At 47.5% G+C, this 21,777-nt stretch overlaps 1 protein-coding gene across 3 annotated transcripts in view; it reads left to right on the forward strand.

Annotated features, from left to right (window-relative positions):
• The window catches only part of LOC109894829 (tetratricopeptide repeat protein 7B), a 60,538-nt gene extending 43,770 nt beyond the window's left edge, over positions 1-16,768 (forward strand). The window contains exons 18-21 of one of the 3 annotated variants that reach the window (XM_031828751.1): positions 527-706; positions 4,865-5,005; positions 8,258-8,460; positions 13,989-16,768. In XM_031828751.1, the coding sequence (XP_031684611.1) occupies positions 527-706; positions 4,865-5,005; positions 8,258-8,460; positions 13,989-14,210 (746 nt within the window). In that variant the 3' untranslated portion in view covers positions 14,211-16,768. Of the gene's footprint in view, positions 1-526; positions 707-1,955; positions 2,016-4,864; positions 5,006-8,257; positions 8,461-13,988 lie in introns of all 3 variants that reach the window. The other 2 variants (XM_031828752.1, XM_031828753.1) reach the window with 2 other exon arrangements.
• Positions 16,769-21,777: the final 5,009 nt, after the last annotated feature.

The raw sequence follows: 21,777 nt of genomic DNA on the forward strand, positions 1-21,777 counted from the left end.
CTGTCAGAGGTGTGAAGACACACCCTGTAGACTACATCCTGTCAAAGTGTGTGACCGTTTGATCAACATCTTTCATTTTCTAAATATTCATGTTTTTTACTGCAGTGTTCAATGTCCAACAGCTTGTCCTTCCTATCACAATAAAGGCTTTTATCTGTGTGTTACACCATACCGTATCAGAGTATACTGAAAAAAAATATAAACGGAACATGCCACAATTTTAAAAATGGTACAGTTACATATAAGAAAATCATTCAGTTTAAGTCAATTCATTAGGCCCTAATCTATGGATTTTACATGACTGGGTAGGGGCGGGGGAGCCAGGCCCAGCCAATCAGAATTAGTTTTTCCCCACAAAGACAGAAATACTCCTCAGACTGATCAACCGAAAGGTCTCTTTAAGTCAGCTATGCCATTTTCTCTACTTTCAGTTAGCTGTTGCTAAGGAAAGGCTGCAGTCTTCATATGTTCTGTGTTTTTTATATATATATATCTGTGTCATCTTTTACTTTTCTGTTGTTTCTAGTCTCTGGCTCCTCCTCTCTCTCGGGGTCCGAGCCCTCTTCCCCTCTCTTTCACGCCGGCCCCTCCCACCTCCCTCCACCCATCACACCCCCCAGGGCCGATCCCCCTCTGCACCCCCCGAAGCCAGCCGGCGGCCATCATGCTTTCTGTGACCACACCCCTCGACGAGAGTCCACCAATAGTAATGCTCCTCTGCACCACGTGCGGCCAATGGCATGTTGTGGCGTGCGTGACTCACTGCCCAATCACAACCATGCTTGCTGGGTGTGCGTTTTTTTTTTACTCGTCCAAAATGGCACCCTTTTCCCTACATAGTGCACTAGTTTTGACTCTGGTGTAGTGCACTATAGGTAATGGGGTGCCATTTAGAAAGTGACTTCACTGATTAAGCCCTAGATACAGTAGTTGTAGTGTACCAGTGTTCTGGGCTGTGGTGTGGTGTGTGTTCTATGTATAGTTCCTTAACAATGCTAAAAGACCATGCTGGAAAGGACGAGGTGAAAACATATCATAGCCAGCCAGCACAGTATGATTTGGGTCGGCCCAATAGTGAGTCGGGTGTGTCCAGTCCTGTGGGCATAACGGGATCCTGTCCTATCGCCACGGAGACACTGAGTGGACGACGTTAAGTCCCTAATCTGCCTGAGAAACAACAACGTCTGACAAACAAGATGTCAGTTCAGTTGGCATGTTTTGGGGTTAACAGAGGAAGTGTAGGATACAGAGTGTGAGGAGAGGTTCTGGTTAGGCACTAGTACTACAGGTACACTCTACCGGCAATACAGGTAAAAACCCACCCGCACTCGCTCAAGCACGCTCACTCCACACACACACGTCACAGTACTTCCTGTTATGTTCTCTCCTCTATCAAGCTCTCTGTGTCCCCTGGCTTTCTCTTTCTATTCATCACTCTGTTAATTTGTCCTTTGGTGTTCTATCTTTCCCTCGTCACCTTCCATTGTATCATTTTATGTTTTACTGCTTGATAAAGGGTTGGATTGAGGCACTTCAAATAACCACAGTGTATTTACACCTGCAATATAGAGGTCCAAGGTTTTTGTGTTTGCCCGTCATAATGCATGTTTGATGTTTAAATAAGGAACGTGATAAAGGTGATTTTAAGGAAGGAAAAGCTTGCACAAAACGTGCAGGGGTGAAGCAGTTTAGGATGGATTGGATTGACACATTGATAGTAAATCATTGTGTGGATCCATTTTCACTGACACTACCTTAGCATAAATAACTTCAGCAGTCACTAATGTTAGTGTCTTTTTGAAATGTTTCTGTTAAGTATACTTCAGTTTTGTTGTTGAGTGGAAGTGATTTTAAAGTTTTCTCCTAGCTGTATCTCTTTAATTTTCCCTCTTTAATTAATTTTCTATTTTAAGTAATCTTTGTTCTTTGTTGTTTGTTGATTTGTTATTTTAAAGGCAGCGCTCCAGATGCTAACTTTCATCAGTATCATGGTTTTTACTCCATGTTTTCAGTTTGTAAGTAGCGCTTTTCTCCCTCCGCTCCTTCTCTCCCACTGACGCTGGACTCTGACTGATGTATCACGCCTCCTGGCCTTGGCCTGATTTTTCTTTTCCTCCACAGTCAATGTATCCATCCGTCACCACCAACCCACCTGCCTGTCCCTCTGTCTGTCTGTGCTCCTAAAGTCAGTCAGTCATCCACCACGTGTGGACCATACTGGAGGCTGTCCGGCCGCTATTCGCTAGCTCACCTTATTTTCTGTTTTGTTTTGTTTAATTTATTTATTTTTGTCCTCAGGCCCTTTGTGCTACAGCTAAACAATTAGCTCACTGAGCTTCCTGACTCGGTGGGCCAGCTATGGAGTAGGCAGCTCCATAATTAAAGAGGCAGTATCATTTCCCCTGGCTGGCTGCTCTATTCTATCCACCAGACACACAGCCTTATCGTATGGGCTCCCTCCACCATACAATACAGAGCTCATTAGCCAGACCAATCCCAGACGGGCTAGCGGTGTTTTTGTTTTTTCATTTGTAATTTTATTTGTGTTTAGTTAAAGAGCTATGGACTATGTTGTCCATGACTGACTGACTTGTGTTGTAGAGACCAGTTAGTTTCACTGCTGGGCCTCTAGGCTTTCACAGACTATTAATAGGTTTCATTTATGCTTCCCGAACACACACAAGCCACACTCTTGTCATACATCCAGCCCGGTGTTCTTTGACATTCTCTTGGACTTCACTAGAAACAAAACAAAAAAGGGGAATGGATGAGGAGGAAGCAGCTCTGTCCTCTCATGCCCCAGTGAAATGGATACTGTTTCTTTAAGAACATGTAGATTCTTTCTGTGCTGCTGTGAACTGACAACCCACCCTCCACATCGCTCTCCATTAGTGCCTTGCGCTTTGTACCTTGCATGAAGGCACTTTTGGCTACCCTTTTAGGCCGCTGTGTGTGTGCGTGTGAGAGAGTGTTTGTGTACTTTTTCCTAACTGCATGGATTACCATTTTCACTCATCCAGGTTAAGATTACACCAGTTTAATCCAGGCTTAATTTGACCCTTTCACCTGCAGTGGGTGCCATTTTAATTGACTTCATTGGATAAAACGAGTATCTACAGCCTGCTTGGTGACACAGCTGTCTGTCTTGATGGTACAGCTCCTGGTGCTCTTTCTCCATCTATCCAGGGACCTTTTAAAACAATCAATCCCTCCACTCAACCGGGTGTTCCTTCCTTCTGCGATAAACCTTCAGCCATATCAAGTTGGTGTGTCCATAGAAATAGAATGACTAGAACAGGCAAAGCCCTTCAGACCTTGCCAATATGCTCAATTTGGCTGACGTGGCTGTGTAGTTCCATGGTTGACGCTGGATGCATCCCAAATGGCACCCTATTCCAGATATAGTGCACTACTTTTGAACAGAGCCGGTGTCTCCAGTCTGCATGCTAAATGTGGGGGCTAGGGCTGAGACTGGGGCTCTGTAGGCTTAGTGCTGCTGTGAGGGAGGGAAGAGTATCGATCTCAGGCCCTGAGTCCCAAATGGCATCCTATTCCCTTTACAGTGCTACTTTTGACCAGGGTACATAGGGCTCTGGTCAAAAGTAGTGCGCTATATATGGAATAGGATGCAATTTGGGACACTGACAGGGTTTGTAGGTGCATACTGTGTGACTGTCGCTTCAGTCAATAACCAGGGAGCCAGAGAGAAAGCAAACATGTTATTTTTCTGATATGAGAGAGAAGAGTGAAGCAGTTTGACGCGAAAGGCTGCCTGCCTGCCTGTAATCCTGTGGTGTGGGTGTTCAGAGAGACAGAGTGAAGGATGAGAATGTGTAGTTGTATGAGAGAGACTTCTTAGAGGAGCTATTGTGTTCAGATCATAGAGCTATAACCATATAGGACGGTATTTGTATGGTTCAGTTTGTGTTCATCACTCGTGTGTTGAGGCAATAAAAGGAGTCGGTGTTGTGTTTTATGGCCAGTCGGTAGCAATGGTGAATGACGTGTGTTGAGGAGAAGAGTACATGTTAAAGCATTCATGTGGACCATAGATGGATGCTACTGGTTGTTAAAGGGTCTATAGCGTAAGAGTCACTGAGCTCCAGTATGCAGAAAGTGTGTGTGTGTGCTGTGTGTGTGAGAGTGAAGTGGCCGTGTGTGCCTCACCAAAAGCCTGCCATGCAGATTGAGAACCCAGAGACTGATTCCTATTCCCATTTCACTAAATCCTCTTAGCAGCATTTCAGCTTAAACACAAATCAAATCTCTCCTCCCAACTCGCAAGACCTTATCAAAAACATCTCTCTATTGCCAGGGATATTTTCTCTCCCCCCTAAATTCATCACAGGACTTTTCTTTGCCCCGGTGCTTTCACTAGATCTTCTTGACAGGATTTGAAGATAGGGACCATTTGTGCTTTAATCTAAAGCTCTTTAAGGCCAATAATGAAAGCTCTCTCGCTCTTTAGAGCCGGGGAAAGTAGTATCCACTCCAAATAGTATTTTCCACCAACTCCAGTCCCAAATCAGTTGGCCTAGTTTGTACAGCTACAGCCAGGTTATTGTATGTCTATACGTCTGGATATGTGAATCAGTGGTTTGCAAGGATAATCGACAGTTAATAGCTGCTGACTTAGTAACGCTGCCTGTCACTAGTAGCCTATATAACATGAAGCTTTTTGTGAAGGCATGAAGCCATCTGTGTGTGAAGGTTTGTGCAGCTAATGTCCTGAACGATGGATGCAGAATGAGTGGAGTAACATTAGCCTAAAGTTGCATCCTTTTACCATGAGGAGGTGCTGGTGCTGCTGTGCTTACCCCCTCTTCTCCCCTGTCGTCCTCTCCTCCTCCCCCTCTATCTGCAGGCTCGGTCCATGCCACATCCATGGCCGCGTCGCGGGTGGAACAGGCCCTGTCAGAGGTGGCCTCCTCCATGCAGAGCAGCGCCCCCAAACATGGACCCCTACACCCCTGGATGACTCTGGCTCAGATCTGGCTCCACGCAGGTATGATAGTACACTATAACACATAGCTATGGTAGTACACTATAACACATAGCTATGGTAGTACACTATAACACACAGCTATGGTAGTACACTATAACACACAGCTATGGTAGTACACTATAACACACAGCTATGGTAGTACACTATAACACACAGCTATGGTAGTACACTATAACACACAGCTATGGTAGTACACTATAACACACAGCTATGGTAGTACACTATAACACACAGCTATGGTAGTACACTATAACACACAGCTATGGTAGTACACTATAACACACAGCTATGGTAGTACACTATAACACACAGCTATGGTAGTACACTATAACACAGCTATGGTAGTACACCACTATAACACACAGCTATGGTAGTACACCACTATAACACACAGCTATGGTAGTACACCACTATAACACACAGCTATGGTAGTACACCACTATAACACACAGCTATGGTAGTACACCACTATAACACACAGCTATGGTAGTAACACACAGGCTGGACAGCCAGAGGGGAGTTAGTATAATGCTGCTGTACTATCCTGCTGTTATTGTATTATACCCTTATCCTACTCTCATTAATTATGTGTACCAAAAATGATATCCATTATCCAGAATGATATCCTGGAGTTGTGTGTTGTGTGCACTTGTGTTCATGCTTGTGTATGGTGTTAGTGATTGGCAGGGTGTGTGTGGGAGTGGTAATCCATTGACTCAGGGGAGGTGGGGTAGCAGACAGCAGCTTAATGGAATCGATATGTTCCTGTGAGGTGGTCTGACTGTCAAGCGTTAACATATCCCAGGCAGGGCCTCCTGGACTGTTGCTGCTGCCTTTCATTTGCAGTCCCCCTGCGATGGGTGGGAAAGAACACACACACACACACTGACTGCTTTATGTGGTCATTATCCTTATCGCCATCCTTAGATACTTAGATACTCACACTGATAAGAAAACCAAGGGGACGTCACCTCCCAATAAAACTGCCTCTCTTTGAGTCAGCTCTGAAAGGGAGATATAAGGATGGATGGGGGCATTGTGAGAGGATAGGGGGGCATTGAGAGAAGGAAATGGGGTGAGAGAAAGAAGGGGAAGTTAGAGAGGGGATAGAGAAAAATGGGGCGAAGGCAAGTAGAGAGAAGACGAGAAGGAGGGGGGGTGCAGGGAGAGGGAGATGAATCCGCTCCTGCTCTCACTGCAGAGCGTTGAAATGCCAGAAGCGGAGGCCAGAGCAGAGCAAGGTCCCCTCCCTCCCTCAGCCAGCTGCTACTGCTTGCCTATCTAGTAGTGCTGCTGAGGCTTTGTGAACTAACCCCAAACAGTCTCGTCCACACACACACACACGCTGCTGGAGGGTGAGCAGGGCTGTGGCGCTCCATGAAGATTTTCCAAAATGCCAGAGAATGGAAAGATGGGGGATGGTGTCCTGGATATAACCTCCTTTCTCTGGGACCAACAAATGAGGACAGCACTGGAGGCTTAGCTGGCTGCTCAGAGAACAGCCTGCCTGGAGACAGACAGACAGACAGACAGACAGACAGACAGACAGACAGAGACGGGCACAGCCATACACGGGCACAGCCATACACGGGCACAGCCATACACGGGCACAGCCATACACGGGCACAGCCATACACGGGCACAGCCATACACGGGCACAGCCATACACGGACACAGCCATACACGGACACAGCCATACACGGACACAGCCATACACGGACACAGCCATACACGGACACAGCCATACACGGACACAGCCATACACGGACACAGCCATACACGGACACAGCCATACACGGACACAGCCATACACGGACACAGCCATACACGGACACAGCCATACACGGACACAGCCATACACGGACACAGCCATACACGGACACAGCCATACACGGACACAGCCATACACGGACACAGCCATACACGGACACAGCCATACACGGGCACAGCCATACACGGGCACAGCCATACACGGGCACAGCCATACACGGGCACAGCCATACACGGGCACAGCCATACACGGGCACAGCCATACACGGGCACAGCCATACACGGACACAGCCATACACGGACACAGCCATACACGGACACAGCCATACACGGACACAGCCATACACGGACACAGCCATACACGGACACAGCCATACACGGACACAGCCATACACGGACACAGCCATACACGGACACAGCCATACACGGACACAGCCATACACGGACACAGCCATACACGGACACAGCCATACACGGACACAGCCATACACAGCCATACACGGACACAGCCATACACGGACACAGCCATACACGGACACAGCCATACACGGACACAGCCATACACGGACACAGCCATACACGGACACAGCCATACACGGACACAGCCATACACGGACACAGCCATACACGGGCACAGCCATACACGGGCACAGCCATACACGGGCACAGCCATACACGGGCACAGCCATACACGGGCACAGCCATACACGGGCACAGCCATACACGGGCACAGCCATACACGGGCACAGCCATACACGGGCACAGCCATACACGGACACAGCCATACACGGACACAGCCATACACGGACACAGCCATACACGGACACAGCCATACACAGCCATACACAGCCATACACGGACACAGCCATACACGGACACAGCCATACACGGACACAGCCATACACGGACACAGCCATACACGGACACACATCCATACAAATACGGAAACACAGGGACAGTTTCACACAATCAGACTCACACACACATCAGTGCCACTATAAGGTCATGTTTGCTCATAATTATTATTATAGTTTTTCAGCTATTTCACCCAAAAGGAAGACAAATGGGAGACATGATATGATCTTTGGATGTAAGTCTGTTTTATTGCTTTTGGAAAACTCACTTTCAAGTCTCTGTCTATGTGATCTATGGGCTTTACTTTAAACCCTTATTTACAAAGCAATAAGGTGTGTGTGTGTGTGTGTGTGTGTGTGTGTGTGTGTGTGAAATGTTTATCAGGCTGGCTGCCACCTGCTAGAAGCTCTCATTTCCTCTCTTGATGAAATCATTAAGTCAAAAGATGGCTATCACCCCTCTGGTCTGCTGCACCTCCCATTACCATAGGAAGTGTGTGTCTGTGGGTCTGTCTGAAACGGTTTCTGTTAGTCAGTCAGTGTATGTCCTAGTTATTTGTGTCAGTGTGTCACCTCACGGTCCTCCTCTCCCCTATCTACTCTCTCTCCTATCTCTTTCTCTCTCTAGCGGAGGTGTACATTGGCATGGGCAAGCCTGCGGAGGCGACGGCCTGCACCCAGGAGGCTGCCAACCTGTTCCCCATGTCCCACAACGTGCTGTTTATGCGGGGCCAGGTGGCTGAGCTGCGGGGCAACGTGGACGAGGCCAAACGCTGGTACGAGGAGGCCCTCTCCATCAGCCCCACCCACGTCAAGACCATGCAGAGACTGGTGAGTGTCTCTTCTGTTCCCCTCTTCTCTGTCTCTCGCTATCTCTCTCTCCATCATCAGCCCCACCCACGTCAAGACGATGCAGAGACTGGTGAGTCCTGAACCTCTACATCCCTCTGTTCACATCTGTTCTGTTCTCCCTCTCTCTCGTCTTCCCTACTACTGCCACGTCAACCATGCAGTCTGACAGCTGACATTCTGTCACTCTTATGGGCCTCCCAGTCCCATATCCATAGTGCCTCCCATAGAGTCGCTCTCTCAGGTCATAGTCAAGTGGTGCAGACCGAGGGGGGAAGCCCATTGTTACTGTCACTCTGTAAACCTCCATGCTGCTTGCTCATCACTTTGAATGGAGAGACTGCAGGTCTGACTCATGCTGTTAGCAGATTAGCTTTTCGTTCTGTTTATTACAAACGAGACACTTTTGGGATGAAAAGGCTGCATTGAGCCTAATGAAAAGGGCCTTTTGGAGGAGAAGGGGAGAGATGGAGAGAGAACAAGAGACACAGCATCTCTCTATCTGATGAGCTCATAGTAAAAACCCAATTATGGAAATTGAAAATGGGAGCTTGTGATTGGTTGGTGGTGAATGCAGAATAAACCCAGAAGAACCCACCACATTGTGCTGTGTCAGCACCTCAAGCAGGGGGATTGTCCAATCTGTTATTTTTACACGCTCTCTCACTCTCTCTCTCTCACACTTTCCCTCTCTCTCACACTTTCTTTCTCTCTTTCACGCTCTCTTTCTCCCTCGCTATTTCTTTCTCGCACTCTTTCTAGCTCTTTCTCTCTCTTTCATATACTGTACAGCTTGGCGCAAAAGTGAGAAGTTTAGAGCTTCTCTACTGTGTTGTGACTGTAAACAGTCTAGCTAGAATGGGATAATGCCTAAGGCTGTAGTGGAGAACTGTCTTATTGTGTGGGCCTGTTCACTCAACTGTACGCGCGTGCAGATCTGTGTCCTTGCGTCTCTAGGATGAGATGGTGCTGAGACAGGAACAGGATTTGTCCTCTAGCAGCAAAGAGAAGAGCAGCTTTATTGGCTGACTGACTAAAGGAAATAGTCCTTATTCCCCATGACCTGATTTGTGTTCTCTGCTGATAACTCTTCTCTCTCTGTGTTCGATTTCCCAGTTCAAAGTCTCTGCTTTGACTGGGTTTTAGTAGAAAGGCCGTGTTCCTGTATCCTGCTGAAATGAAATCTAATAATGTGTGTGTCCGTGCGTGAGTCTGTTTTAAATGCCTTATTTTGTCTTCTACACCAAGCTAAGCTAATCACTGGGTGGAGACCTCCTTCCAACGCCTGTTGAATTATAAATGAGCCTCTTTCTTCTAGAGAAACAGGAGAGCAGTCCTGACTGCTGCCGTAGTGGGGACACACACATCCCTTACTGAGCTGAATAGTGGAGCCTCGTCCCTCTGACTGTAGTTTGTGGTGTGATGGTGACTGGAATAGTTTGTTGTGGTGGTGTGATGGATGACGTTGGGTGCGGTGTTTGGCTGCTGGGTGGTGTGATTGTTTCACCGTGTGTCGCGTTGGCTGTAGCGTTTGGGATGCACAATGTCTGTCAGTCAGTCAGTCTGTCAGAGCTGATAAAGCAACGTGGTAATGGGTCTTGCACACTGTATGGCACGATTTATACACTCTTTATACTCCTCTCCATCCCTCTCCCTCCATCCACCACTCTTTCCATCCCTCTGCCTTGACAGGTCAGTTTGTGGAGGGCTGTGCATCACTCCACCACTCTGACTGGCAAACGGAAAGAGAGCGAGAGAGAGACGCTGCGAGGGATGGAGCGAGAGAGCACAAGAAAGAACGGAAGGGAGGGAGGGGTCCTGCTGATACAGCTGTGACTTCTAGACTGGATCCAAGAATCAGGCTTATAGATTCCTCTCCACATTTCATCCCTCAAATCTTCCCTCCACTTTTCATGAGCTATTCATTTCCTCTCCGGACTGGCTACGACCATACTGTCCTTGGATCTACTGTGTCTGTCCGTGTGGTAACACAGATTAGTGTTGCACCGTACACCAACATTTCTGTTCTTTTTCGATACTAGAACATGAAAACGGTTCAAATGTTTATTTTTCATTTTATTTTTTACAACGCCTCCACCGCGTCGTCTCCACCGTGTCGTCCCCACCGAGCCTGCTCCGTGCGTCCACCGTGCCTGCTCCGTGCGTCCACCGTGCCTAAGCCGGGTCTCCACCCTGTCTCCACCCTGTCTCCACCGTGCCTCCTCCGTGCCTCCTCCGTGTCTTCTCCGTGCCTCCACCGTGCCTCCTCCGTGTCTCCACCGTGCCTCCTCCGTGTCTCCACCGTGCCTCCTCCGTGTCTCCACCGTGCCTCCTCCGTGTCTCCTCCGTGTCTCCACCGTGCCTCCTCCGTGTCTCCACCGTGCCTCCTCCGTGTCTCCACCATGCCTCCTTCGTGTCTCCACCGTGCCTGCTCTGTGCCTCCACCGTGCTTCCACCGTGCCTGCTCTGTGCCTCCTCCGTGTCTCCTCCGTGCCTCCTCCGTGCCTCCTCCGTGTCTCCACCGTGCCTCCTCCGTGTCTCCTCCGTGTCTCCACCGTGCCTCCTCCGTGTCTCCACCGTGGCTCCACCGTGCCTGCTCAGTGTCTGCTCTGTGTCTCCACCGTGCCTCCTTCGTGTCTCCACCGTGCCTCCTTCGTGTCTCCACCGTGCCTCCTTCGTGTCTCCACCGTGCCTCCTTCGTGTCTCCACCGTGCCTCCTTCGTGTCTCCACCGTGTCTCCACCGTGCCTCCTTCGTGTCTCCACCGTGCCTGCTCTGTGCCTCCACCGTGTCTGCTCCGTGCCTCCACCGTGCCTCCACCGTGCGTCCACCGTGCCTGCTCCGTGCGTCCACCGTGCCTATGCCGGGTCTCCACCGTGCCTCCACCGTGCCTATGCCGGGTCTCCACCGTGCCTCCACCGTGCCTCCTCCGTGTCTCCACCCTGTCTCCACGGTACCTCCTTCGTGTCTTCTCCGTGTCTCCACCGTTCCTCCTCCGTGTCTCCACCGTGCCTCCTCCTTGTCTCCACCGTGTCTGCTCCGTGTCTGCTCCGTGCCTCCTCCGTGTCTCCACCGTGCCTCCTCCGTGTCTCCACCGTGTCTGCTCCGTGCCTCCTTCATGTCTGCTCCGTGTCTCCACCGTGCCTCCACCGTGCCTCCACCGTGCCTCCACCGTGCCTCCACCGTGCCTCCACCGTGCCTCCTCCGTGTCTCCACCGTGCCTCCACCGTGCCTCCTCCGTGTCTCCATCGTGCCTCCTCCGTGCCTGCTCCACTTACTCATTGCCAGCTCTAACCTGTCCGGAGGAGCCACTGCACTCACTGGGAGTCTGGGCTGCATCACCACTTATGCTGCACAAAAGTTAACACACATCAATAATGCAACACGGCATGTAGAAAGGGTAAAACTGTTAATTACTGTTAACAAAACAATGTCCATTACAGGCTGGAACACTATAAAATTCAAGAAGATACCAGTAGCTTCCAGCTTTGTAGGCTAAATTTCCATCAATTCACTACCCTAGTACCTTGTTTGGGATAATATGCAAACTATAATGCAAAATATTGCTGATTTCAAAGCTGATTGTGACCAAAAACCTTTTTCATTCACTTCGTCTCCCCCGCCTCACATCTCTTCCAGTCAAGATAATATTTGCTTGTGCCTCGAACTGTGTTTGTGAATGACGTCATGGGTCTTGAAGAGACAGTACACACTTTTATAAAAGAAGAGATGGCTTATTCTATGCAAATGTTATTGATCAGTACCATTTTAAAATAAGTGACTTCCTCATGAAGCTGGTTGAGAGAATGCCAAGTGTGCAAAGCTGTCATCAAGGCAAAGGGTGGCTACTTTGATGAATCTCAAATATAAAATATATTTAAAAATCTACATCGTTTTGGTTACTACATGATTCCATATGGGTTATTTCATAGTTTTGATGTCTTCACTATTGTTCGACAATGTAGAAAATAGTAACAATAAATAAAAACCCTTGAATGAGTAGGCGTGTCCAAACTTTTGACTGGTACTCTGTCTTGTTCAAGTTCTATTCTGTGATTTTGTCCAATAACCCTTATCGGTATTGAAATCAAAATACTGGTATCGCGACAACAGTAGCACAGATCCTGTATCCCCCAACTAGCCTGTGTTACTGAGCTCTTTGATAGGCCTAGACGGGCTTATCTAGTGATGGCGCTGCACATCTTCCAGTTTGGTGGTGGTATTATACGGGTAGTGTTTCTCCGCTAATGCTAACTCGCTGCGAACCACTACTTGATCGATCAGGTAGCAGTGGTGTGCCAGCTCTTCGATGCTGTGGGACAGTTATTAGATATCACTGTTTCTACTGAGAAGATGCCAACGATGCGCCGCAGCAGCCAGCGACTTTTTAACAGTTAATGCTGTTAAAGGGGCAATGACTTTTACTCCTTCTTTATTCTCTGTCTCTCTCTGTCTTCAATTTAAATGGAGTTGGTATTAATGCAGGAAGGGCAGGGTCCAGACTTCTCCTATTTCTGTATTCTCTTTCCTTTTCTCTCCATATCACTCTCTCCATCTATGCTTGTGGCGTGTCCCAGGGGTGTCTGTCTCTGGCTACAGTGCCAGTCCTGCTTTCCCACACACATTTGACTAATTAAGCAGCGTAGCAGCTCAGAGCAGCTTGCTGCGGCCGGGACCACAGCCACACATCACTCTGTGTCAGTTCTGCTGTATCTGAGCTTTTTCATTTTGGATTTATTTTGGCGTCTGTTTCGTTGGTCTCCGCAATAAGCAGGCTTGTCACATCTCAACAGCCTGTCAACTCAGGGGAGCGACAGGGGGCACATATACACACACACACACACACCTCTTTATGTCATTCAGCCAGAGTTCTGTGGAGAGGTACAGGGTGGAGGAGATGGCTCTCCTTGGCCTCTAACTGTGCTGACTGCTCTCTCCTCTCTTGCTCTTTCTCTCTCTCGCACTCTCTTTCCCTGTCTCGCTCTCTTCTCAATCTATCTTTCTTCTCTCTTCTCTTTCTCTCTCGTTCTCTCTCTCTCTCTGTGTGTCTGTCCGTTTGAGCCCTTTTCTCTCCATGGAGCCTTGGGGAAAGAGCCTCAAGGTTGCTCTGTGAATGATTTAGCTGTCTACTGTAGCGACAACGGCTGACCTTTTGTGTTAGATTAACAGTTACTTAGCCTGGTTTTTAAAGGCTGGCTGCTTTGATAAGTTAATTGAAAGGATGAGATTACATGAGTGTAGGATGTGACTAAATGGAGTGTGTGATTGTACAGTTCTCTTTCTCTCGTGTGTGTGTCACAAGGATGGAGTCAGCTGGGCAGTGATAAACAGAAGGGTTTAAACTCCTCGCTCCTCTCTGAGTCGGTGTTACAGACTGTATTAACTCTCCCTCTGTTCTCGGGTCTGATCCTGCACCAGCTGCAGCGGTACAGCCTGGCAGAGAACATCGTTCACCCCTCTCTCTCACTCCTTCACTATGTCACTCACTCATTCTCTCTTCCCATCTCCTAGGGTCTGATCCTGCACCAGCTGCAGCGGTACAGCCTGGCAGAGAAGATCCTTCGGGATGCGGTGCAGGTGAACTCGACGGCCCACGACGTGTGGAACAGCCTGGGGGAGGTGCTGCAGGCTCAGGGCAACGCTGCTGCCGCTACAGAGTGTTTCCTCACCGCCCTGGAGCTAGAGGCCTCCAGCCCCATACTCCCCTTCACCATCATACCACGACAACTCTGACCTGGGAGAGAGAGGCGTGCGCGCGCACACACACACACACACACACACACACACACACACACACAAGCTGCTTTATCCCCCCAGTGTGAAGGTGCCAAAAACCTTCCTCAGAAGCGCCACCATCAACCACCCTGTGATGTCTCGGGCCCATCTCTTTCATCCCAATGAGATTAGACAACTACCTCTCTCCTCTTGAGGCCATTCATAGGCCTAGCTAGATGAGCTGGAGGGAGGGACCATGGACAAAAAATCCAAACACTGATTATCTGGTCCAATAATATACATCAATGTAACTGTTGTTGCCATGCCAACACCAATGTGCTGTCTCCGCCCCCTAGTCTCTGCTGTGACCACTGTATCGTATACCACAACCCCTTGCTGTGCCTGACTATGACTCCTGCACTCCAGCCTTTATCTAATCTACACTGAGCAAAAATATAAACGCAACATGTAAAGTGTTGGTCCCATGTTTCATGAACTGGATGATCCCAGAAATTTTCCACATGCACAAAAAAGTTATTTCTCTCAAATGTTGTGCATAAATTTGTTTACATCCCTGTTATTGAGCATTTCTCATTTGCCAAGTCCATCCACTTGACAGGTGTGGCATATCAAGAAGCTGATTAAACAGCATGCTCACTACACTAAAATGCCACTCAAAAAGTGCAGTTTTGTCACATGCCACAGATTGTGCAATTGGCATGCTGACTGCAGGAATGTCCACCAGAGGTGTTGCCAGAGAATTTAATGTTAATTTCTCTACCATAAGCCGCCTACAACTTTGTTTTAGAGAATTTGGCAGTACGTCCAACCGGCCTCACAACCATAGACCACGTGTAACCACGCCAGCCCAGGACCTCCTCATCCGGTTTCTTCACCTGTGGGATCGTCTGAGACCAGCCATCTAGGTAGCTGATGAAACTGAGTATTTCTGTCTGTAATAAATCCCTTTTGTGGGGGAAAATTATTTCTGATCGGCTGGGCCTGGCTCCCAAGTGGGTAGGCCTATGCCCTCCCAAGCCCACACATGGCTGCGCCCCTGCCCAATCATGTGAAATCCATAGATTAGGGCCTAATGAATTTATTTCAATTGACTGATTTCTCCTTTGCCAAGATAATCCATCCACCTGATAGGTGTGAACTGTAACTCTGTGAACTGTAACTGTAAAATCGTTGAAGTTGTTGTATGTTGCATTTTATATTTTTGTTCAGTATCCATGGTGGGGGGGGGAGTTAGCCGTACAGGCTGGCTACTCACTGATCCATCTGTTTTCTCTGGCTGTTGATCGATGGGAGAGGAGAAGGAGGGTGCAGAGGGACTTTCAGGCAGACAGAGTTGCAGAGGTTTGCATTCCAGATGACATGGACAATGTAGTGCTATGCAGCGGACAATGGCTGACTACAGTGGTACATACCGTCACCAGACCCCCCCCCCCCCCCCCCCCCCCCCCATGTCTGTGCTGGTGAATTGTTGTAGCTTTCAACCCAAATGATGCTGACTGTGTTTAACCTGACGATGCTTGTATGTATGTATGGTATGCGTGTCTGTGCGTGTGTATATATGCACCTGTTTGTATGTGCGTTTGTACATTTGCGTGTTCAAAAGGCTTTTCGTTATTTGTTCATGGAAAAAAAACTGTTAAAGAAGTTACACACTGTCACTTGAAAGATGTATATTTTATGGTGAAACTATAGTTTACATGATATCCCACACTCTGAGTGTGGAAGGCCTCACACACATGTGTCGTGAGGTTGTGTCCTTTTGCTGTTCCTCTGCATCCCAAAATGCAACAGTTTAAAAACAGGTGATGTTAGTGCGTTTGAAATGAGCTCCTCCTCCTCGATGAACTTCATCAGACGCACCCTCAGCGGGTTGGTATAACCGGAAACATCTGATTTACCGTATCTTCAATGTGGGGACCCCATTCAGGCAAGTGTTTTATGCCTGCTACGTTAGGTTACATCCGATGTAGTTATTTCAGTTACTGTAACCTTAAATCCGTTAGGTCACAAGCTCACTGATGTGAATGCCAAAAACAGTGATTCTAAAACACTTAATGTCTTGTCTATGGTTTCTTTATGTCCAAAACAAAAGACTTTTTTTTTTCACATTACCTTTGATTATAAGTGCAGATTATTATTATTTCTGACTGGTAATTATTAGATGTTCATTATTTTAGACGTTTAAATTATATTTTACAGTGAATGACATTACAGAGGCGTCACAAACACTGCAATATGCTTCTTTTGAGTAGATTGTACTTGAAGTACACAGCGGAGAGGAGCTGACTGTTTTCAGCTCAGTTATAGGGTAAATATGTAAATGTTTCTCGTCTGCTGTAGTACTTCTTTGAATGCAGAATCTACCTAGCAACCACAATAGGAGCCTGCATGGCATGTCCCGTTGTGAATGGCCAGTATGCCCCAGGCCTCTGGTTTGATATGGTCCAACCAACAGCAGCATTGAGACAGCATGTCTGTCTGTCTGGTCCTATAGCACATATATGATACAACTGGACAAACTATAATGATGTCAATAAAAAAGTGATTGGAATAAATACAGTGATGTAATGTAATATACACTCATGTGATCAGGTATGGTTGTGTATCTGACACACAAAAATGCAGTGTATCATCCATGTTGAGAATCCCTTGCCCTTGGAAATACATCAGAGAGCAAGACACTACTTGGGCCTGTTGTTACGGTAACCTCTAGTGATGTGAGACATTTCCAGGACTTCAGTGTAGTGTGTTGCTGGACTAAGAAGACGTAGGACGTGTGTGTTTGGGGATCTAGTGGCAGCCAGGTTCTGTCTGCGCTGTTGTCTCTGTTGTACTAGAAAGACCAGAGCAGTCAGTCTAGATAAGAACAAACAGTCCGTCTCAACAGGGAATGAATGGCTTACATGTTTGATGGTGATGGCAGAGTGAGTTGCCTCTTGTTTATTTTCCCCTAATCTTTACTCTTTCAAGAAGAGAAACATCACCATTCATGAATATTGGATGAGTTCTGAGTCTCCCTGATTTGTTACGTGTGTGTATGTACTGTATGTGCGCATACCTTATTATACGTTTGCGCATACCTTGTTATAAGTTCAAAAAAAATATCATAGATTGATGTAGGCATTTCAGGAGTTCAAAAATAAGTACACACCGAGGTGAAAGACGAGGAAGCGCTTCCAGAAAAGGGAGGAACATAATGGATGAGCGAGGGTTATAAAACCAGAAGGGCTGATAGGAGAAAGGAGGGAGTAGAGGAATAAAGGAAATGGGAGGAAGGGTGTGAAGGGGTTGATTTAATGCACACCAGCCCTGCCTTAAACAAATGAGAGTTCCCTGCCTGGCTCGACTCTGCTCGGGATGGAGCATGCGGCGTGGCGCTGTGTAGTAAATCTCCAGGGGAATGCCAGGCTGTGTTCTGTAATTGAAAATGTATAGAAGTGATTGAGCAGGAGGTTATTAAGAACATTGAGAGTGCGGTGGCGGTGAGGACAGCAGCGTTATTACAGTGCCAAGGCCCCTGGGAGACCCCACTGCCTAGCTGTTTGCTCTAAATCTGATACGGCGACACAGAGCAGTGCGGCAGTGCAGTGCAGCACTCTCGTCTGCCCAGAGTTACCCAGGACTTCAAACTCAGTCACCTCACAGCTCAACTCACACTGGAATAGACTCATTGGGCCGGCTCAAGACGGCAGCAGCCTCAACCATACAGACAGCCCATTTTGTGCCACTGAGTCTGTCTCCTCTCCTCCCTGGCTGCTCTTGCTAGGTGAGAAGAAGCACCCATGTCCCTGCCTGTCACAGCAACACTCAGTCCTCCCTCCACTGCAACCCTCCTCCTCCTCCTGTTGTCCTCACTCTCCCTCATTCTTCTACATACCAGAAAGGGTAGCAAAGCAGTTCAGTTCAGGGTTGGCTGACTCTTTCTCTGTAGCTCACACAGGCAGCTGCAGTTGAGCTGGACAATCATCTGTTCATTTATTTGTAAGGAAAGGGGAAACTAAGAGTAGTGACCTTGGGTTTATGCCGAGGTAACAACCTAAAAACACACAAGGAAGGAGATGGTGAGGAAGGGGTACAGAGAAAGACTGACTGAATGAGAGGCCCTGCTGCAGTCCCCCCTCCTATCCCCACAGGTCTTTGCTGCTAACAGGGAATGGTGAGTGAAACGTAGACCGGACTCTCCTCCCCCCTGACCCCCATCCCTGCAACACACACATACCTCTCCTCTCCCCACCCTGCAGTCCAGTCCACATCACTTCTGCTGGCTCATCCCTTTCTGTCAGCTGCCACTCCCTCCCTCCCTGCCTGCCTCCTTGCGTGCCTCCCCGCTGAACCAACGCTAATGCGGCACGGCGGTCTCCCCCAGCCACACAGCCAATTACACACGCACACAAACACGCACACCACTCCTCCATCGTCCGTCCCTGACCTGGGCACCTGCCAACTACCTCTCTCAGATGTACAGCTGAACTGCTTACCCACCAATAACAGCTCTTTCACACTCTGCTGCGTTACGTCCCGACCAATCACAGTGATTGCCTGTAGCCCTGGACTGTTTACTGGTACACCACAGCTCAGTCTCGTGAGTTTGCCAGCCAATCACAGCGTTCCACACTGTGGCACACTAAAAACCTCTTGCCCAATCACAGTGCTCCACAGTGGAATCTGAACTGGGTTAGCAGTGCAGTGACAGGCTGCTCTACATACATACATACAAGCCCTCTGGGATAAGTTCATTACATATACTTAGAAAGAGAGAAGTCGGTACCACTTACCCTGAATGGAGAACTCTGTAATAAAAGACTGATTAAATCTCATTGACATATGACACACACATGGCCACGGTATATCCTCAGTCATAATGTACTGGATCTCTATATGTGACTGACAAGGTAGGTTAAATGCGGAAGACATTTCGGTTGAATGCATTCAGTTGTGCAACTGAATAGGTATCCCCTTAATATCCTCATGTTTGTGGAATGTCATAATGATTTATTCATTTCTGGATCTGTTGTGGGTGCTGTGTGCACCAGAGTCTTGTATTGGGATGGATATAACTGTGGTGGGTTCTGTTTGTGTACCATCTTGGGAATTCCCATCTGTATGTATGGAGCAACTCACCACTACCTGTCCTCCACGTTGGTTCCTCCTTTGTTTGCTTGTTAGTTATCTCAGAGGGCCAGGTCTGTATGAAGAGAGGGGCTGGACGGGCCTAGTATTTTTTTGGCAGGGGCTGGTGCTGTGTTGGAGGTGCCAGGGGCACCCTGGGATACGGAGTGGGCAGCTCAGAGGATTTGGCAGCTGTCTTGTGATCACTCCGTGGCAGTCTGTTCCTGGTTCCGTTTCCACTACCCCCTCAAACACAAATGATCAGATCACAGCAACAATGCATCCTGGCTGATGAAAAGAAACGAGAAACCTGCCCTTGACACTGACAGCACTGATGAGAATGTACTTTATTTTTTATGGTGATGTTCTGTGTCAGGCTGCATTTAAAGACATCTGAGGTCCTGTCTGTAGAAACAACCCACTAGGCACAAACAGTGTCATTTGTCAACGTATTGTGACGTGGAATCTATGTGGAAAATACATTGGATTTGAAAAAAGTCAACAACAGTGCAATCTAAGCTGGGTGAGCAGTGTAGTGTCAGGCTGCTCTACATACAGTGGCAAGAAAAAGTATGTGAACCCTTTGGAATTACCTGGATTTCTGCATAAATTGGTCATCAAATTTGATCTTATCTTCATCAAGTCACAACAATAGGCAAACAGTGTGCTTAAACTGATAACACACAAATTATTGTACTTTTCTTGTCTATATTGAATATATAATTTAAACATTCACAGCGTAGGTTGGAAAAAGTATGTGAACCCCTAGGCTAATGACTTCTCCTAAAGCTAATTGGAGTCAGCTAACCTGGAGTCCAATCAATGAGACGAGATTGGAGATGTTGGTTACAACTGCCTTGCCCTATAAAAACATTTTTTGAGTTTGCTATTCACAAGAAGCATTGCCTAATGTGAACTATGCCTCGAACAAAAGAGATCGCAGACGACCTAAGATTAAGTATTGTTGACTTTCATAAAGCTGGAAAGGGTTAAAAAAGTATCTCTAAAAGCCTTGATGTTCATCAGTCCACGGTAAGACATTGTCTATAAATGGAGAAAGTTCAGCACTGTTGCTACTCTGGCCGTCCTGCAAAGATGACTGCAAGAGCACAGCGCAGAATGCTCAATAAGGTTAAGAAGAATCCTAGTGTGTCAGCTAAAGACATAAAGAAATCTCTAGAACATGCTAACATCTGATGAGTCTACGATACAGTGGGGAGAACAAGTATTTGATAACCTGCAAAATCGTCAGGTTTTCCTACTTACAAAGCATGTAGAGGTCTGTCATTTTTTATCATAGGTACACTTCAACTGTGAGATGGAATCTAAACCAAAAATCCAGAAAATCACATTATGATTTTTAAGTAATTAATTAGCATTTTATTGCATGACATAAGTATTTGATACATCAGAAAAGCAGACCTTAGGTTTCTGTACCAAATATTGTTCGCAATTACAGAGATCTTACGTTTCCTGTAGTTCTTGACCAGGTTTGCACACACAGCAGCAGACCTTCTCCAGATCCTTCAGGTTTCTGGGCTGTCACTGGGCAACACAGACTTTCAGCTCCCTCCAAAGATTTTCTATTGGGTTCAGGTCTGGAGACTGTCTAGGCCACTCCAGGACCTTGATATGCTTCTTACGGAGCCACTCCTTAGTTGCCCTGGCTGTGTGTTTCGGGTCGTTGTCATGCTGGAAGACCGAACCACGACCCATCTTCAATGCTCTTACTGAGGGAAGGAGGTTGTTGGCCAAGATCTCGTGATACATGGCCCCATCCATCCTCCCCGCAATACGGTGCAGTCGTCCTGTCCCCTTTGCAGTAAAGCATCCCCAAAGAATGATGTTTCCACCTCCATGCTTCACGGTTGGGATGGTGTTCTTGGGGTTGTACTCATCCTTCTTCTTCCTTCAAACACGGCGAGTGGAGTTTAGACCAAAAAGCTCTATTTTTGTCTCCTCAGACCTCATGACCTTCTCTCATTCCTCCTCTGGATCATCCAGATGGTCATTGGCAAACTTCAGATGGGCCTGGACATGCGCTGGTTTGAGCAGGGGGACCTTGCGTGCGCTGCAGGATTTTAACAGTTGTTGCCTTCTCACCAAGCTGATTGCCTATTGTCCTGTAGCCCATCCCAGGGTTGTGCAGGTCTACAATTTTATCCCTGATGTCCTTACACAGCTCTCTGGTCTTGGTCATTGTGGAGAGGTTGTAGTCTGTTTGATTGAGTGTGTGGACAGGTGTCTTTTATATAGGTAACGAGTTCAAACAGGTGCAGTTAATACAGGTAATGAGTGGAGAACAGGAGGGCTTCTTAAAGAAAAACTAACATGTCTGTGAGAGATGGAATTCTTACTGGTTGGTAGGTGATCAAATACTTATGTCATGCATTAAAATGCAAATTAATTACTTAAATCATACAATGTGATTTTCTGGATGTTTGTCACAGTTGAA

Source organism: Oncorhynchus kisutch, linkage group LG7, assembly GCF_002021735.2.
Source record: "Oncorhynchus kisutch isolate 150728-3 linkage group LG7, Okis_V2, whole genome shotgun sequence".
Classification (NCBI taxonomy): Eukaryota; Metazoa; Chordata; class Actinopteri; order Salmoniformes; family Salmonidae; genus Oncorhynchus; species Oncorhynchus kisutch.